Genomic DNA, 19,479 nt, shown 5'->3' with positions numbered 1-19,479 from the left:
AATAAATACGCACGGAAATCTGTGCCTGACAGTCCTGAAGACTATGAAAGACGTGGTAACATCCCACAGTCGAGGAGAACCAGGGATATTGCAAAGAGCATGCAAATGCTAGACGACCTGATCAATGAGGAAATGGAAACCACCAGAGCGTCGGGGAGTTCAACCGAAGAGGAAGAAGACGTTACGATCACCACGGACTACAACCACAACAGGCTATCTCCACCTATAGAGCTCAAAAATACCAAAACCAAAAACCTCTCAATGCTCACGAACTCAACGAATTCTAACTCTAATGTTAGTCTGGGATGTACTCGGTCTGACAGCACTGCAAGCTCTTCATTAGAAGTACTTCAGGTACCAAAATTGCATGAACAGGTACCGGAAACGATACCTATTAATCCACAAGTTGAGGAGATGTTCAGATTACCGTTCGGCAAGATGGATGAACTAAGTCAAAAGCTGAAGGCATTACATATGGAATTATCATGAACTCTACGTTATTTACTACAAGAACCATTTATTGTAAGGTCTACACTTGTTCACATTATATAATATTATAATAGGTATCATTATAATAAGCCGGTTACGTAAGCATGCTCCAGCGTGTGGCGCCTACCGTGGCGAAGAACATGTGTGTGTTTACCAAAAACAAACAAAGCAAAAAAAAAAAAAAAACGGCATCTCATCGCATCTTCAAAAAAAAAATTAAGACCTAAAAACCATCACCTTCGGTCCAACAGTTTGTTACCACCCGTTAGCCAAAGCGATATGTCGTGGGTTCCTTCTCCAGAGGTTGTGTCGCAGCTGAAGCAAGTGCTTGCAGCAACGCTGTCGGCCTCAGCTCAGGTGCGTCATCAGGCTACCGAAGCTCTGTCACAGGGTAAACAATTGGATGATTTCACCAATTATTTGTTGTTCATCTTGGTGGAAGAATCAGATACACCCGCTGAGATTCGAGCAGCCTCCGGTGTTACACTCAAGAATGATCTGCGTAGAGATTTCCATCTCGGTGATAATGAGTACCTCTTGTCAAACGTATTCAAAGGCTTGTTAGCACAGAACACGCTGGTTAGAAATATCACAGGTAATGTCATCACAACGATATTTGCCGCTCTAGGTGTGAAACAATGGCCTAATGCATTGCCACAGCTCTTGGAGCTGGCTCAGAATGGTGATGTTCTGGCACAAGAAGGTGCAACTGGTGCATTGGCGAAGATTTGTGAAGATTCCAGTCATATATTGGATACCGAGTACAACGGACAGAGACCATTAGATTTCATGGTTCCCCAGTTCATCCAACTTACAGCTTCCTCATCACCAAAAGTCAGGGCCAATGCACTGTTTTCCTTGAACCAGTTTGTTCCATTGCAAACACAGGGTTTCTTGGTTCATTTGGACGATTTTCTAGGAAGATTGTTTCAACTCGCAACAGATGAAGACAAAGACGTTAGAAAAAACGTCTGTTCTGCCTTTATTGGTATCCTGGAGACGAGACCGGACAAGCTCACTCCACATCTGGAAGGAGTCATTAACTACTCTCTTCACTCTATCGAAAATGAAACAGAAGAAGAAGTTCAATTGGAGGCCTGTGAGTTCCTTTTCTCATTAGCAGGTTCTGATTTTGCAGAGAGATTGAGTACAGATCTCTTGTCAAAGATCTTGCCAGTTCTGTTGAAATCTATGGTGTACTCGGAGATGGATATTCTTTTGCTCGACACAAATGATGATGCAGATGATGAGGATAAAGAGGAGGACATCAAGCCAACAAACGTCAAGTCAAGAACTGCTCAGAGTCATACGTTGAAAGCTGATGATGATGATGACGATGAAGATGATGATGACGATATTGGATTTGGCGTTGGATGGAATCTGAGAAAATGTAGTGCTGCCACACTTGACATCTTGGCTTCAGCTCTTCCTCAGCAAGTCTTGCAAATAAGTTTACCAATTTTAAAGGAGAACATCGCTTCGGATCATTGGCCCTTGAGAGAAGCTGCCATTTTGGCATTTGGTGCAGTAGCTGAAGGTGGCATTGAGTTTGCATCTCAGCAACTTCCTGCCTTGGTTCCGTTCCTTGTGGAGCGTTTAGGTGATAGTGAGCCAAGTGTCAGACAGATAACATGCTGGACTCTTGGGCGTTATTCATCTTGGATATGCTCAGAAGCACACAAGGGTGGTGCATACTCAAACTATTTCCCACCAACGTTCCACGCAATCATCACATGTGCCTTGGATAAGAAGAAGATTGTCCAGGAGAGTGCATGTAGTTCTGTGGCTCAGTTTATCGACAGTGCTGATCAGTCTCTCATCCAACCAATTTCCTCGCAGTTGATTGAGATGTTCCGTAACTGCTTTGTGCTCTACAAGAAAAAGAATATGGTTATTTTGTACGATGCTGTTCAGACTCTTGTCGAGAGGGTGGAGTTAGAGCCTGCACAGATATCTGCTTTATTGGAGCCACTTGTTCATAAATGGGAGATTCTTCCTGACGATGACAAAGAACTTTGGCCTTTGATGGAGTGTTTGTCATCTGTTGCTGCATCTATGGGTGAAGGGTTTGCACCATTTGCTGTCCAGGTGTACCAACGTTCTGTTAGAATTCTCAGCCAGTGTATTGAGCTTGACCAAAAGAGCTTAACCGACCCATCGATCCATACTCCAGAGAAGGACTTCATTATCACGTCACTGGACTTGATTGATGGCTTGTGTCAAGGGCTGTGTGAAATGAGTGGTGGCTTAATGGACGATACTTTGATGAAATTGGTTCTGGAGACGTTAAAGGATACAAACGATGACGTTCGCCAGAGTGCCTATGCACTCTTAGGTGATATGGCTATGTATCTATCGCCTATGCTACAGAACTGGCTAGACGAGATTGTGGAGTTCTCGATACAGGAGATTGTTACAAGAACCTACGATAGCTTCGCAGTGTGTAATAATGCCACATGGTCGCTGGGAGAGATTGCCCTGAGACTAGATCTCACCAATCATCTTGAGAAGCTCGTCGGCGTTTTGATCGATTTGTTGAATTCTCAGTCTTCCTCCACAGTTCTCGAGAATGCTGCGATCACCATCGGACGCCTGGGGATGAGACATCCGGAGTTCTTTGGCGTTCATCTCCCAGAGTTTGCTGAACAGTGGATTCTAGCAATGACATACATGGAGGAGAATGAGGAGAAAGAGACCGCATTTCAAGGCATGTGTCTCATTGTCCTCTCGAACCCGGCTGGCCTGTCTGGCGAGATGCTCGTCAGATTCTTCGAGTGCATGGCCATGTACTCACAACCTGGACAAGCCCTCGGAGAGTCTTTCCACAAGTTGATGTTAGGATACAAGTCCCTATTGGCTCAGGACTGGGAGCGTTTCATTGTTACAGTTACAGATGGCCAATCGCTGGTCCAAAGATACGGGGTATAAGCTTGAGAAACACGTACAAGCAAGAGACAGAGAGAGAAAAAGGAAGGGCCTTTCTGGAAGGAATGCCAGTGCCGAATAAAATGCTTTAGAGATCGTATACGTTTATGCATTGTTTCTGTAGGGTGGCATTGTGCCTCGGAGAAGTCCGAACGCCGGCGTAATTTCCCAAAGTGTTCATCTCCGGAGGCCCAATAGGCATCAAAGCTTCTCTTATCTAGCGGCGCATATAAAAGGGAAACGGGAGCCCATTCGGAATAGCAGCGATGAGCTTATAACATCTGTCAGTATCGCAAGGATAGCCGAGATGTCAAGAGCTTTGGCGTCCAACCATGTTGTCATTGGGAACAAAGTGATTCCCGCCACAGTGGTGTTCTCGCAGTCCTCAGGAAAGATTCTCAGCATCGAACATAGCGTTCTCTCACCGGATGACCCGATCCTTAAGTCATATGACGTTGATGAGAAGTCTTACCGAGACGTTTCACCTTTCTATGTTATGCCGGGTCTTGTGGACTCACACGTTCACCTGAATGAGCCTGGTCGTACCGAATGGGAAGGTTTTGCTACTGGTACGCAAGCCGCCGCTGCGGGAGGTGTCACGACAGTTGTTGATATGCCTCTCAATGCCATCCCGCCAACGACGAATGTCAAGAACTTGAATATCAAACTGGACGCTGCTAAGGGACAGTGCTGGGTAGACGTTGCGTTTTGGGGTGGTCTAGTTCCCGACAACTTGGATGACTTGGTTCCGCTCATTAACGCTGGTGTTCGTGGGTTCAAGGGGTTTATGATTGACTCTGGTGTGGACGAGTTCCCTGCAATCAACTCGTTCTACATCGACAAGGCGCTAGAGAAGGTCAAAGGTGAAGACACGCTGATTATGTTCCATGCTGAGATGCAGCCGGCATGCAATAACCATGGGCTTCAAAGCTTGGAAACGTATGAGCCTCTAGACAGGATAGACGAAGTGGAAGATTTTGGTTTCAGTCTCATGCCTGCCACGAGTTTGAAGACAACCCTGTCAAATAACACCACTTTAGAAGAGGCTATTGATAATGATTATATCAACAACCACATGTTGAAAAGGGTTCTTACAAATGACCAGGCCAGAGCGTTGGCAGTGGCTCCTATCTTGGCCCCTGTAGAACCAAGAACAGGTGCACCTTCTGAAATAGTCCATCACGACCACAAGATAGCATCACCACTGTTAGAGGCCCAAAGGGATCAAGATAGCTTAGCCAATGTTGATCCCACAGCGTACGCATCGTATTTGGCCTCTCGTCCTGACGTTTTTGAAGTTGAAGCTATAAGGACCTTGATTGGATGTGCTAAGAAGAACCCTTCTGTTCCTTTACATATTGTACACTTGGCTTCAGGTGAAGCAGTTCCGATTCTTGCAGCTGCTCAGAGCCAAGGGCTCAAGATATCTGCTGAAACGTGTTTCCACTATCTCTCGTTCTGTGCAGAGAAGATTCCAAACTGTTCCACTTTCTTCAAATGTTGTCCGCCAATTCGTACAGAAAAGAACAGACTGGAACTATGGGATGCGTTGAGACGTGGTATCATTAAGACTGTTGTCTCTGATCATTCGCCATGTACACCTGAGTTGAAGAATTTGGCAAAAGGAGACTTCTTCTCCGCATGGGGTGGTATATCATCTGTGGGACTTGGTCTCCCTGTCTTGCACACAGAGGCGTTGAAATTCATAGAGTTCTCCATCATTGACGTGGTCACGTGGACCTGTTATAACACTGCCAAACAGGTTGGACTTGGCCATCGTAAGGGTAATTTGAAAGTTGGTTATGACGCAGACATTGTCATATTTGACCCATACACAGAACAAAGCATTGAGAACGCAAAGACCTACTTCAAGAACAAACTAACGGCATACAACGGTCGTACTCTAAGAGGAAGAGTTGTGGAAACTATACTAAGGGGAAATTCAATCTTTGCCATTGACAAAGGCCATTCTAAGATTCCGATGGGAAGAGCCATCTTGGAGAAGAGATCACATGCATAGGAATACATAATCGTAATATACATCTAGCTATACTTCAAAATCCTTCACTCTGAATCTAAAGAACAGCTCAACAACAATAACTTGCAACAGAGCCATTCCCAGACAGAACAAGATCTCATAGAGGGAGAAGGTGTATATCCTTGAAAGCGTGGATTTCACCGTTGCATGGTTTCTATGACTGCGGGTCCGATAGTACTGCAGTGATTTCATCACATGATTCACCTGGTCCCTTATATGCTCCACTGATTCGCTCACCTCGTTGATGGTTTCATCTGCCAAATGGCCAAAGTTGAATCCTGCTTGGACATCGCTGTCCGTGGTGAACTGGAAATCAACAACCTTCTCTGAAAACGTCGACATCCTATTGGACAAGCAAAGCTCGTACTCCCCAGCAGTGTCCGCTACAAAGGACCACTCTCCCTGTCGCTGCTTCTCGTCCTGTGCAATGACCTTCTTGTCAGGCCCTCTAACAGCGTAGTCAATATCAAATGATCCACCGCTTTGAACAGCAAAGTAATAGTTAACATTCACCTGCGGCTTGTCTGCAAAGACATAGAAGCATGACGTCTCGTCAGGTTGGAGTGACACCGTAAGCAGAGAAGCACCTGCCAATGCAAAAATGCTGCCTGCCACGATTAGAAGTCTCATTGTCTGCTCCTCCAATAGCTCTGTACGGCCTTCACCTTGATGTCCCAGACCGATGATCATGAGATTGTCCCGTCCACAAAGATGATGACCTCATAAAGCTACGGTCATCGCGTCCTCGGAAGTCGACAGCCCTTCCCCTCGGAAGTGACTGGAATTTCAGACGCGTGCGCGCGCGTTGATCTTCAATGTTTTTCTTTTTTCAGTGTTTGTGTTTAAGTGAGTGTTTTTTTTTTTGCCTCTTCTTCTTCCTTTGATGCTTATACCGTGTTTGTTTACCTTTTGTAAAACCACCGTCTTGATCTGAAACTTGGGTTCCTTGAGGGCGGTAAAGCAGAGATGGCCAATGAACTACAAAGAAAGCTGCAGCAAATAGCCGAAGAGGAGGAGACGTCGGTACTTCGAGATATCAAGAACACTGCTACTGGTGCTGATAAATTCAATGACCTTGACGATCCGTTTAATGATCATTCTACAAGCGCTTCAAAGCAGCTGCGTATTAGCTCGCCTTTCCAGACGAATGGGAGCCAAAGGCCATATCCGGAAGGTGAGAATGAAAATGAAAATGAAAAGCAAGGTTCCGGTGAAGTGACACATCCATCCTCTGAATTCGATGACGTGCCTCTGGAGATCATCGAAGAGATGGATCGAATCCAAGAGAGTTTTGTTGGTCTTGAAACCAAGTATCGACTCTTGGATAAGATTGGCGAGGGTACGTTCTCAACTGTGTACAAGGCGGAATCGTTGCAGAGTGAAACGCGGTACTTGATGGGTGAAAACGTCTACAACTCCCCAGAGATTAAGAAGAGGCGGAGAAACGACAAGAATAAGAAGAAGAAGTTTTATGTGGCGTTGAAAAGAATTTATGTGACATCGTCACCTCAGCGTATCTTTAACGAGTTAAACTTACTCTATATCCTCTCGGGCTCCCGCCATGTCGCTCCGCTATTGGAAGCATTGCGTCATGAAGACCAAATCATTGCTGTACTTCCTTTCTATCAGCATGCTGATTTTAGAGACTTCTTCAGAGATATCCCTCTTGAGGGTATCAAGTGTTATATGACCGAACTATTTGAGGCGCTATCATTTGTACACTCAAAGAAAATAATTCATCGGGACATTAAACCAACTAATTTCCTCTACGATCCTTTCCAAAAGAAAGGTGTCTTGGTAGATTTTGGTTTGGCAGAGCAAGAAAAACCTGAACTGAGTCTAAGTGTCTCCCATATGAGACATACACCAGAAGATGCGAATTATTGTCCTTGCAGAAGCGGTAATCGTGGGCCTGTGGGGACTCTTCAACGAGATGGATATCCAAAGAATGACCCTAGACCAGGTCGTCGCGCAAATAGAGCAGGAACTCGTGGTTTTAGAGCCCCTGAAGTGTTGTTCAAATGTCCTTATCAAACAACTAAGATTGATATTTGGTCAGCAGGCGTGGTTCTTTTGACCCTGTTAACTCGGAGATTCCCCTTTTTCAATTCGAGAGATGACATAGATGCCTTAGTTGAACTTTCAACTGTATTTGGCGTCCGTGAGATGAAGCATACTGCCCGTCTTCATGGCCTTGGCTTGGAGACGAATTTGAACACGTTGGATAAGAAGTATTCCCTTATGGAGATAATTTACAAGACTTTGGCACTCGAGCAGAAAAAACAGACTTTACCAGATGATAGTGTCATGTTTGATACGTTGAGATGTTACAACTCTAAAGGACGTATAGAGATCAATCCTCTGGATGATGATGAAACGAAATCGATGAAAAGAGAAACCCTCCAGGTGATTGAAGTTATGGAGCAGTGCTTCCGAATGGATCCAAAGGACAGACCTACGGCACCACAGCTATTGAATCTACCCTTTTTTAAAAAGGATGATGATGACGATGATGATATGATACTTCTTCAATGATAAAACAGATATCTGTATTTACCTTGCTCCTTCCATTCTCAAGATAGCTCTGAAACTGGAATCTACTAGTGGTTCTTTGCAATTATTGAAACAAAAACAGAAATGGCCTAAGCCACAAGGCGTTGTTCAGGATGGCAGGCACTTTTTCTACGTGTTTCTTTCAAGCATGCTTCAGAAATGTTACGGTACTAAGTAGAAAAAAGTTGCAATGACCAGCTATTTCACCACAATGAGTCTCATGGACTATCCTACTGGATCAAATGAATATAGAACAACAAATCAATGTAAGCAATGATGACCATCTAAAAGAAAGCTTGGACTTATTTCTTAGCTGGAAGTGCTACCCTCATTGGCTTCGCAAACTTCAAATACACTACTAAGTGATTATAAAGGGTGATTTTGGACCTTGCTGTTCTGCATATAACTTTACTCAAGTGTGACATCCCTAAATCAATGTATTGTTGGGACATATGCTGAAGTATTGGGTACGCTGCATGAGTAATTTCATTGATCACGACTACTGATTGCAATGCCACGCTGTGCTGCCTATTACAGACGTATTATTATGCTCATTCCATTTTGTCCATCAAAGCCTCCACGTAACTCAGTGCTATATTGCAACAATACCTGTATATTAAACCCTGTATTTACTGGTGGTAGTATGATCATCCTGATCAGCCGAGTGCCGAGTGCCAGGTGAGCTGATGAAGATTAGGCAGGAGCGAAGCGATAAAGGAGGTTCTGTCAACATAGCAAGTCCAATAGAGTGCGATAGAAATGAGTTTCGGAACTCATATATAGTTACGAATCATGAGTAAGGCCTGATATTTTCCTATCTTTTAATCATTAGGTATTATAGCCAGTCAGCGTTTATTGTGAATTATAAGTTAGTTTGGTTAATGCATGTAGAGGGTAACCAGAGTTACTGGATACTGTCTTAGTTAGTTGCATATGTATGTATCATGCACGTCCTGTGCTTATGGCATTATGCAATGCATATGGTATCCTCACACTATATGCATGTGGCTGTACATTGTAGGGCCCGAAATCCACTCTGGTTGAGATCTTCAGCCTGTTACGGGCGACAAAACGCTATTTTGATCTGTGGATGGTAAACTTCTCAATAGCTGAGTCTATCCAAAGTACCTTTTCACGGGCTAGTAATTAGAACATACAGATTATATCTTAAACAATAACGGTCCTGTGTGGTGTTCAAACGTTATGACCAAAGCTATTGAAGTTATGGCTGGACTTTCGGTTGATTCCAAAACACGTTGACTGCTAATTTACGTACACGTTGCAACACTTGTCCCCTGTGCTCAGTGTAGAGTTTGAGTCGTAAACTCTGATGCGCTTAATAGGTGCCTTATTGGTAAATACTACTAGGGCTCATACGTAAATAACTCGGGGCGATCGCGGGTCACTGATATCTATTTGTTTATATAACGCCTAGTAATGGATGTTATACATGATGTGCTTACCAGCCATACTTCTCGCTTCTATGCTATGACTGATGACTATCTGGTGACGTTGTTTGTAATCTATTTGGTACGATTAGTACCAGACGGCAACTGAGCAAGTAGATTGCGTCAATGGAGCAGGAACTTTTGTACGTCCAGAGGTCTTAGCTATTTGCCGTTGCTTTAGAACCCATTAACTCCCTTCCTGCAGCAAAGTCTTAGTATCCTTACTCCTGCCTGTCCTCAACATAATTACCGACAAATCACGGTTCACAATATTTAGGTCTTTTGTGTGCTCTAATTAGAATCTCATTCAGCACGCCTACCGACCGCCTTCTTTCGAATCAAAGCTTGAACGTTTGATGAGCTAAAGTACAAGGTTTGGTCCATAGACCATGAATTTCAATCACAAATCTGTAGGTCCTGGTCATATATGACGAATATTCCGCAAAAATGCTTCTTAATTATACGACTGTGCTTGTAATCCTTCGTAAATCATTAGTCAATGATGTTTGATTATGTAAAGGAGTTATTATTTCGATTGACACACATATGATATTGTTTGTTTCTCGGTTGCTCTTCACGTTCAACAACGCTACTGTTTGATATCTTTGCTTTAGTTGGGCACTCCCCTTGATCCTTGACCAGATAGTGATAATTTATAATTGGCTTGTTACCATTTCTCCTGACGGTGCTTCATGTCCGCGGAATTCCAGCTCCTGTTCCTACTGTTGAGTTAAAGTGTTCCAGAAGCACATTTTCGTGAACTTCTAATTATAACTGAGAACCAAACACTCCAATTAATCACACAAGGTGTGCTAGTGTAGTTGAGTACTTTGATGGAACATTTTGATACCATTCGGCATTTTACCAGTGACTGATGATATACCATACAGTAGTTCTTTGAGTATAGTTTAGAATTGGAATCCCACTCCTCTGGTGCTTCAGCAACACTCATTGATACTTATTTCTCGATCCCAAGCTGTCATTGCTTTTGGCTTGGGGGACACCTCAATCCAGACTTAATATGTAGTCACACTAATTCTTGCAGCCGTGCAGTTTCCAGGAGTGATTCGAGAAATCTGTCGGTTTGGAAAATTATTTTCAGCCGTTAGACAAAAGCCACTATGTGTGACATACTGTACAATCAGGTAGAGTCACGTTGGCAACCAGGCTTGATATTTCATTGGTAGCACTACTGCAGCTTGGCCCAGAACTGTAGCCGGTGAGGCAGATTGAGCTGCAAACGTATTTCAACGATCTGAATTTTTGAGCGAGAGGTAGTGGGCTCCGCTATTCACCTTTGATTCGTAACTTTTGACTCGTAACATCCAACTTGTAACTTTTAGGTTTTCATCTGTCACTGAATACGACATACATGTGAGCAGTTTAGGAATCAAATGTATCGAGGTTCAGGTCTAGACGCAAGTAGTAGTTTGTCGGTTTATCTTCTTAAACATTTATCTTTAAGTACGGTATATGAGACTCTCCAGCCTATGATAAAGTTAATGCTTCTATTGAGGCGTGCAACCATTGGCTACCATCCTGCTGAACACGGTGCAGTATGCCTTATTGGAATTGAAATTGCTCAACATCACCGTGCTTTGTAAGCCGATGGTTTTGATTGAGTTACCTAACTAAGAATTGTGTCCGTCTAAACGTAATTGAAATAGGGTCTCATAAGCCTAGAGTGCACATCTTATGTATAATTGGCCCTAAACGAGAAATAGGATACAATCAGTGTGATATGAAATATATATAAATGCTATTTTGGTACTGAGCTGTTGGCTCACCACCTTGACCCGTTGATTTGAATACGTTACAAACAGCTGAGCGTGATCGATATTGACTTCACCAGCGAGGTGAACGCAGTAGGTCGTTTATTACCTGTATACATTTTTACCGAACCGTAAACTGCAAACTCTCGATTAAATAATAGCATATATATACGGGACTAGTACCGACAATTGTGATCAAGCCCATCCCATCATATGCAGAAAACGATTTAATAGACTTTTGCTGTATGCGATATCGTGGATAGCACAGAACTATCAATGCATCCATAAGTAGTACGAGCTGCAAGAATGTTATGGATTGATGGCCTTCCCAGCAAAGGTGACCATCCAAGCTGCTATTCATGGAGTCTTAGAGCTCAAAATTATCAACGTTTATCGATGCATGCTTTTTGTTTTTAGAGTACTTGTAATCCCCCAAACTGTTTATAACATCCGATCAACAAATGAAGGACACATTTGGTCATGTTGGTATAAATTTGAAGCATTTGAGTCCAGGATGAGGAATCGTGCATGTAAATAAAAGGGGGCTACGCTTTCACATAATGATTATGCAAAGACTTGCAACTTCCTAATTATTGCTTAGTTACAATATCCAACTTCTAACAATACGTAAAGCTAACTTAGTTATAATGCATAATATTTGGGGGTTGTATGTGAGTCATGATTCATGAGGAATGCGTCACTGAAGTGTAAGTACACGACACTGATGTTAATGCAGAACTTCCAACTGCTAAGACGTCCTTGTAGCCCGCATGAAGATAGATGTCCAGCAAAGTGATTTGTATGATGGATCCAGGTATTGCAAGTCCAAAATGTTAAGCTAACCTCAAAAGTTCGAATACATCACTCCACATGTTTCCACGTTGCATGACTTCATTTGTTCACTGACATTCAGTGGTCAGTTGTGTGTGGCCACTCCTACTGTTACTGAATCACAATAATTGTTAACTATAGATTTTTTGTTGTGCTTCTGCCTTTTTTCAGTGTTCTCTTCAATAGCAGACTTCACCATTGTACAGTCACGGCTCAGTATCTTTACGTTAGGCGTATAAACTATTACTATTGCAGCCCATTACTGGTGTTTTTTGTCCGCATGAACCAGACCTGAATATTGCAAAGTACTGACCAAACTACCAAAAATCAGGGACCAATGTCTATTGTTCACTGCCCCGTCACATGTCCAATGGCCAATTTTCAAACGCACCCGATATTGGGATGGGAGAAAAGGGACGTTGTAACTTCTCGAGTTGAGCGACAGGGCAGATTGGCTCAGACATAACGTTCGAGGAATCAAACATAATGGAAAACACGAGCCATGTTTCTACAATGTGTGTGCTATCCATGGCATTATTGTGACTTATCTGTCTCTTTTACTGTATTATATTCTCCGGCTATTTAAATATGTACTTGTATCCATTAAACTCCACAGCTGTCGATGTAGCTCATGAGAGCTATGAAGTACCGGACTTGAGAAATAAAGCGCTCATCTTCAATCCTGAGCCTATTGCCTTTCATAGAGATGATTTCCCAATGTCTATGAATAGGCATTTTCGTTTAATTGAATGGACTAACAGAAAGAGCTGTGGCTGAGCTACACATCATATCTGATTTGATCGATGTTGCACCCTAAACTTGAAAATTCAAGCCTATCCAGCACGTTCTATAACTATCAGACCAAGATTCTATTTAATTCAGGTGTTTTGATGTAGGCGTCTATCCGTAGTGCATCAAAATGGCGTAAGAATATGGCTTATTCGTCTAGCAGTGGGTGAATGGAGATGCAATGAAATTTCAGAGGCACACTGGTACAAACAGTATGCTATCGGCTCCGATATGTGTATGTTGAGTATCATGATCGAAGTTTATGACAAAACAAATCAATAAAAGGATGTCTATTTGAGGATCCATTATCCAGTTCGACTGAGCACTGAATATCAAATATTGAAAAGCTGTGGCGCTACTTTGGTTGGCTCAAATATCCAATTTCATACCTCAAACACCGAAGTATATCAATCAGCTCATCATGTCAACACATGGTCATGCGACGATGTTTATAACAGAGCGCACCATGTGCTTGACTGTATGTAAAGCGCAATGCTTGATCATCGAAAGCGCATTGCTTCCTACGATTGATCATCGAAAGCGCATTGCTTCCTACGATCGAGGAGATGTTAAGCAGGAATTTTTGAGGTTCATGGCGAAGCTGACATCTTCTGAAGGGAACAGATCTAATCTAGAGGACACGTTTTAAACTCCGAGATCTACATTAAAGATCTCATAATTAGTTTTCTGCATAAGGCTTCAGCAGCTCTCACCAATTTCTGCGGTGTTCTACCTAGGCTCATGTTAAATGTTACAAAACTACGATATAGTGATTGATTATTCAGGTGTACTGACACTCGGCTGTCTAATAGGGCTTTCCGCTTGCACACTGATCAGCAATACATCACACACGGCTGGGTTCGGGTAGTTTTACAAAATTTCAGTTAAAAACATGCACTTGGTGCATAGATACAATTTACCAGTTTTTCAAATGCCTTTTGAATTAGAGATCTTGCGTTGATGTTCATTAAAAATCAATCTGCTATATGTATGGCGTAGGAGAACTGCACTCAATTTTACAAGGTTTCAGGAGCTTTGTCTCTGCCTAAATTTTTGACTTGTTGACGATGCATAGCATCTCAAATGAGAAGGAAATCCTGTGCTATAATCTATGTTCTATTTTACGTGTAATCAAACGTTATTGCCCAAAAACAGTTACAACTAAAAACTGCAGCTAGCAAAACTTATTGAGAATTTATCACCATGGAGACAAGAAAATTGTGTTTTGCTAACCCAGCTTAGAGCATTACAAATTAGGACATGTTGTGAGTGTTTGCTGTGTTGGTCACTTTCCTTCAACTTGAGGCCAGCAGACAGTACTAATTCCTGCTTTATTTGTTCAGAGAAGTAACCGAGAACATTGACTGTAATATATGCAAGGTTTCCATACTAAAATGGCTCTCCTCTCTAAATCAGTCCACTCGCGTGTCTGGATTAAACGTTCAAGGCGATACACGATCCAAAAGTGTGTAAGCAAACAAGTTACAAGTGCCGCTCAATGATCAATACAGTTTAGTTTGGTGGGTAGTTCAAAGCTGATTTTGAATGTCACAACCTCAATATGCTCTTCATCGACTGTTCTGTTCAAAAGCATTCTCATCATATAAAGTTGCGATAAAAAATGTAGTATACAAGCGACAGAGTATATAAATTGAGCGGCGAATATTCTACAAACTTAAGCCATAAATGTGGTGTTCTCAGGGTCCACTTGGTAAGACGGCAGTCCAATCAAGTCAGGATATCGCTGCTCGTTATCAAGCATGCAAAGATAAAGTCGTATATATGGTACCCGTGCCATACTTGGATGTCTGAGTGGTACATGCCCGGCTAATGTGATGTTGTTGAGCCGACGAATGCGAAGATTATGCAGACCTTAGTTCACCAATCTGCACCACTTTTTTTTTCTTTCCTGCGTAATAAAAAGGATGCTGCCAAACCAAATCCCTTCAATGGCTACCAAGTGATCAAAAATATTGCAATCACCGGGTGGACATTAGATACTGTACACTTGGCAATGCATGCTATGACTTGGGTCTTGTACTCACATAGAAACAACTTGACCGACATTATGTCCTGAAGCATTTATGGATAGGATCCGTCACACCTCATCAATTGCTGCTAGTTGTCAAACTTTCCCCCCCCCCCTCTGATTTATGCGGGTTTTACTGGGTGATCCTGGTAGAAAAGTCCCAAAGTTGCAACTATCGGGGTGGTCTCCTAACCGGAGGAAACACTTTAGCCAAATATTAGGTCCAACAGAAAGCCTTAGTATGTAGCTTTCCCCAAACTCAAAGTCTAATTAGGCTTCAATCATGTGCTTATATGCACGATGATGCCTGGCGATGCACTATATTGTGGAAGTTTAAAAGTGTTCTTGCATGCGGAAATTGTCAGCTTCTTCGAAAGAGGTGTGGACGAATGTGTGGGTCCTGGGAACTTGGACGGTCAGGAGAATGTAGGCAGAGGAAATTATGAAATCGCCATAGCAATGCTGAGTCGGACATGGTTCTGCAGAGCTTACCGATCTTTTTTGGACTTGGTTTAGGCTAAGCTTTCTTCCATTGAAACTGTAATAGATTGGAAGTTGTTGTGACTTCGAAAACATACTTGCATGTTGGGGGATTAAGTTGTTGTTTCTGAGAATCTGATATAAGGGCACATTTAGCTGCATAGTTCTTATTCCATTCCAATTCACCAGAACGTAATCTTGTTCACTTTCCGATATTACAGAGGACACAACAACAAATCCGGTACCATCACAGGACGTGGAAAAGTCTATTACACGTCAAATACATCTTCCACCGTGGAAGGTTGAGCTCATTCGTCCCTATACAAGTATCAGACTTTTGTGCGGTCGACTCGTTCCAGGAATTTCATTGCATTCATAAACAAAGGTCATAAACAAACTCCCTGTCGGTTCCATCATTTTTCTTACAACACCCTTCTTTCACAACACTCAGGAAACACAGGGATGCCTGCAAGAACAAACACTTTCACGAGCTTTGTGAATGATGTCGACTCGTTAAGATACCCAACTGATCCTGGATCTGTCGATACGCTCATCCCACCCTTGAGTTACGGCTTACAACCAAGGCCACCGTTCAATGCAAAAACCATAGAACCAGTCGAGGTTGAAAATTCTCCAGAGCATTTGGTTCAACTAGCCAGACGTCGGACAAGTAGATCGTCAAAGGAAAAGTTTTCACATAGAAAGGCCACTGGGTACTCAAGACCACAGGGGAGACCACTATCCAAGGAAACCACTGTCAGACTGACACTGGTTCCGACGCTGGGAATCTTGTATTCGCTACTTGTTTCGGACTCAATGCGCAAACCTTTAAAGGTTCTCAAGTACTCCAATGAAAAGGGCTCAGTTAGTATCACTGATGAAGAGTTATCAACTAGAAATGCTGTTTCAGGCTTTTCAAGCTTACTAAACGTTCAACCAGTGAAATTCGTCGAGGATATAAACTCGTCGCCAAAGGGGCATTCCAAGGTCCCTCAGTTTTCATCAATAGACGAGGCGGTCTATAACCTGTTTGGTATTTCAGAATACTCCCTTATCAGAGTAACAAGAGCAGCGGCATCAGAGATTGGAGGATCTGTTCTTCTCAAGCTGGAAACTGCAATGCCTGGAAATCTCTACCTTAACGATGATGACGAGGAGGATTTCCGTAGTATCCAACTCAACAAGGAGATGTATCAAGAAACTCTCGGGGTAATGGGGCAAAGACCCTCAACAACATTTCTGAAGAAGAAAGTGGCACGGCCTCGTTATAAGGCGGATATGCGTATCTACTTGATTCCAAGGGCTATCACATGTGCTATCTATTGTGAACCGAGAATTTTTAAAAGGGATCTCTTACGTGGCTTCCTCAATATGAACACGGGTGAACGATCCATTATATCGGCATTTGACTATGGCGAGTTCCTTCATGATTTGAAGGGTGAAGGTAATGCGGAGCTTCTGAGTATAAATGGCCTTCCAAGTTTGGGAGAAGTAGAGCTGAACCAAAAACGAGCAGCTCAGCCAGTACAACAGGTAGGACAGGCACCAGCTCCTGAACCACTTCGAGGGATATATGAAGCATTGCCAACCGCGAAAAAGACTACAAATGTGGGCTCATACAACTCACCACAGTATGAGCAGCTTCAAGTCCACCAATATCCGCAAGTTACTTATACACAAGAGGCTGCAGTGCAGCAGCTGTATAACCATCAGCAACAACAGCAACAGCAACAACAGCAACAGCAACAGCAACAACAACAACAGCTACAACAACAACAGCTACAACAACAACAGCAACAACAACAACAACAACAACAAACAATGGGATATACTCCACAAGTAGCGCCAATGATATCATCCCCATATCAGGCAGGAGTTCCACCAAGACAGCTTGAGAAAACACAGATACCACCACTGCTGCAGTACCCAGGATCCCAATCGAGTACTCTGCAACAGCCAGGTCAGTATCTTATGTATAGTGCTCCCTCGGGACAGGAGTTCTCTCAAATGTCTTATGGGCTGAACAGGCCACCATTGCCAATATCGGGGCCTTCACATCAACAGGTAGTTTCTGGGCAGTTTCTGCAGCAGGGCTTTGGTTACCAAGTCAATCGTCCATATCAATATTCAACTAACGAAGAGCAGCCATATCCATAAGATATGGCTGCTGTGGTGAGCACTCCAGAGGCTCTAAGAAACACATGCCACGAACGCTACACTTCTATATAAACTTATACTTAATACACAAATCAACAGAAGAGGTCACACTGGTGTCTCAATGGAAGCACTGGCTGTAATCTCCCCTATATCTGTTGGGCTGTGGTGTACAGCGGGATTGTTGGCCCGGTGATATAAATCTTCATGTGTTAGTAAACATCAGAAAAGGTATCCACAAAAACAACTTTGTATATTCTGGCACAGTTGTGTGAGATTTAAGCACTAAGAATGTTGTTCCCTCTGTCATCAGCTTCTTGTTGCCAAGGTTGTATCTAAGCAGCAAGATCAACAAGATCTCAGGTCCATGTCTTCTTCGGATATATCTTCGAGCACAGAGAGTAGCAGCAATTTCAACAGTGATGTGTCCTTTGGAAACATACACCAGGTGACTGCCCCACGCTTTGGCTCAAAGACCTCTGTTGAAAGAGCTGAACGGGAAAATGTTATACCTATCTTGAAGTCATACAGTACTAATTCCAGTCCTATGAAAGCAAAGCTTGATAGGGATGCGGATGATGATGTTTACATGACAACCCTTAGAGCAAACGTCAAGAGCATGGGCGAATTCTTGGATAACTTGCCCGATTTCGGCGTTGACCCCTTTGGTTCAACAAGGCTAGAGATACAGGGAAATAACAGAGCAGTGGATGGTTCTACAGCAAGGCCTGGTTCTGTTAGATTCACCCGAAATGTCACCTTCTGTGATATCAAGGACGAATTTCCAGCTTCCAGCCAGCAGCAAACTACGCCTCTCGAGCCGTTGGTGTCTTCTCATGAATCTGGTCAAGTAAGCTCAAGTGAGTACAGCGCTACACCCGACATTTCGCTGCAAGATCTACAGCATTTGCAACATCTTACAGCTCAGCAACTGGATTACAGCTGCGTTGGAGAACAGCATTGCTTCGAAAGTTCCAGTTCCCATTCAACGCAGCTCCCGAAGAGCACTATCTCGGTTTTTTCACCAGCAAATGCAAGGACAACTTCAACTACCGTGTCGCCTGCATACGAAATGTCCGACTCCACCCACCATTTACAAGATGATACATTGTCACTCGCATCAAAGTTTAAAGACTTGAGCTTGGACTCTGTGCGGAAATATGAGCCTCAGTTTTCCTTAAGACTTTGTGGAGATGATGATAGGGAGAAGTCACTTTTACCAGCTGACGACTCCTATGAGCAAGTTGATATTCTTGATCAGGAGCCACCAAAGTTGCCAAATTTCAAGCATATCAACCACAGCAACGTACAGGGATCAGCGTTTCTGAAAGCAAATGTCGATACCGAACGGAGTTCTGTCAATTGGGGATTTGAGAAGTTTCTCAAAGATTTGCTTCTTCTTCTCAAGGATTCAAGTCTTGTTGATGATGGAGATTGGGACTTCAAGGAAACCATTGCAAGAGTGCATGATGGTGTCAAGAATCTATGTCGCAAAGTTGATCTGCTCCAGGGCGACTTAGGGTCAGTTGAGACTCGTTTCTCAAGTCTGCAGCAAGATATTTCCGAAAGAGATCATACTATATTGAAGCTCAAGGATAGAATATCTCATATTTCTCTGAAAGCATCACTTATAAACAATGATCTAAAGACAGTAAGACTACAGAGTGCAGAAACAACCAAAATGCTCGCATCTGTCAACCAGAGCTATAGCCAATTAAAGAATGAAATGGTTACATCTGAATCCAGGGCTCGTGCTTTGTGTGAGAATGAATTCTTCAAAGCGATAAATGAAGTATGTTCCACTCTCACTGGAAAGTCGGTGAATTCAATATCTGATGTTATAGCAATGGTTGAAGAATTATCAACGTTAAACAATATCACTAAGAAGCAGCTTGAAGCTTCCAAACTGACAGCAATGAACCTCAAGTTCCAAGTTCAAGAGTTGGAAAACCAACATGAAACAACTTCATC

The 19,479-nt window shown here is 42.9% G+C and overlaps 8 protein-coding genes across 8 annotated transcripts; 6 read left to right on the top strand and 2 right to left on the bottom strand.

Moving 5' to 3' along the window:
* Positions 1–99: 99 nt before the first annotated feature.
* On the top strand, positions 100–489 carry CYBJADRAFT_175306 (uncharacterized protein; the record flags this gene model as incomplete). Its single annotated transcript, XM_020216680.1, has 1 exon — positions 100–489. The coding sequence occupies one exon, from the start codon at positions 100–102 to the stop codon at positions 487–489; it is 390 nt and encodes a 129-aa protein (XP_020068209.1).
* A 237-nt stretch (positions 490–726) lies between these two features.
* On the top strand, positions 727–3,520 carry KAP104 (Kap104p). The gene has a single exon (XM_020215850.1). It carries the CDS (start codon positions 769–771, stop codon positions 3,415–3,417), a length of 2,649 nt encoding a protein of 882 aa, XP_020068208.1. The 5' UTR covers positions 727–768; the 3' UTR covers positions 3,418–3,520.
* A 100-nt stretch (positions 3,521–3,620) lies between these two features.
* On the top strand, positions 3,621–5,470 carry DAL1 (allantoinase). The gene has a single exon (XM_020215849.1). It carries the CDS (start codon positions 3,722–3,724, stop codon positions 5,432–5,434), a length of 1,713 nt encoding a protein of 570 aa, XP_020068207.1. The 5' UTR covers positions 3,621–3,721; the 3' UTR covers positions 5,435–5,470.
* On the bottom strand, positions 5,462–6,082 carry ERP3 (Erp3p; the record flags this gene model as incomplete). The annotated part of the gene is made up of 1 exon (XM_020213449.1): positions 5,462–6,082. The coding sequence occupies one exon, from the start codon at positions 6,080–6,082 to the stop codon at positions 5,462–5,464; it is 621 nt and encodes a 206-aa protein (XP_020068206.1).
* Positions 6,083–6,667: 585 nt separating this feature from the next.
* Positions 6,668–7,948, top strand: CDC7 (serine/threonine protein kinase CDC7; the record flags this gene model as incomplete). The annotated part of the gene is made up of 1 exon (XM_020212326.1): positions 6,668–7,948. A coding segment is annotated over one exon (1,281 nt), but the record flags the coding sequence as incomplete, so codon positions are not given.
* A 3,351-nt stretch (positions 7,949–11,299) lies between these two features.
* Positions 11,300–11,686, bottom strand: CYBJADRAFT_37498 (uncharacterized protein). Its single transcript, XM_020217681.1, has one exon. It carries the CDS (start codon positions 11,584–11,586, stop codon positions 11,347–11,349), a length of 240 nt encoding a protein of 79 aa, XP_020068204.1. The 5' UTR covers positions 11,587–11,686; the 3' UTR covers positions 11,300–11,346.
* A 711-nt stretch (positions 11,687–12,397) lies between these two features.
* On the top strand, positions 12,398–12,916 carry CYBJADRAFT_169585 (uncharacterized protein). The gene has a single exon (XM_020215848.1). The coding sequence runs from the start codon at positions 12,645–12,647 to the stop codon at positions 12,831–12,833; it is 189 nt and encodes a 62-aa protein (XP_020068203.1). The 5' UTR covers positions 12,398–12,644; the 3' UTR covers positions 12,834–12,916.
* A 2,639-nt stretch (positions 12,917–15,555) lies between these two features.
* Positions 15,556–17,742, top strand: CYBJADRAFT_169581 (uncharacterized protein). The gene is made up of 2 exons (XM_020215847.1): positions 15,556–17,065; positions 17,147–17,742. The coding sequence occupies exons 1-2, from the start codon at positions 15,817–15,819 to the stop codon at positions 17,509–17,511; spliced, it is 1,614 nt and encodes a 537-aa protein (XP_020068202.1). The 5' UTR covers positions 15,556–15,816; the 3' UTR covers positions 17,512–17,742.
* Positions 17,743–19,479: the final 1,737 nt, after the last annotated feature.

Source organism: Cyberlindnera jadinii, assembly GCF_001661405.1.
Source record: "Cyberlindnera jadinii NRRL Y-1542 unplaced genomic scaffold CYBJAscaffold_19, whole genome shotgun sequence".
NCBI lineage: Eukaryota > Fungi > Ascomycota > Saccharomycetes > Phaffomycetales > Wickerhamomycetaceae > Williopsis > Williopsis jadinii.
This window is presented reverse-complemented; position numbering and strand designations above follow the sequence as displayed.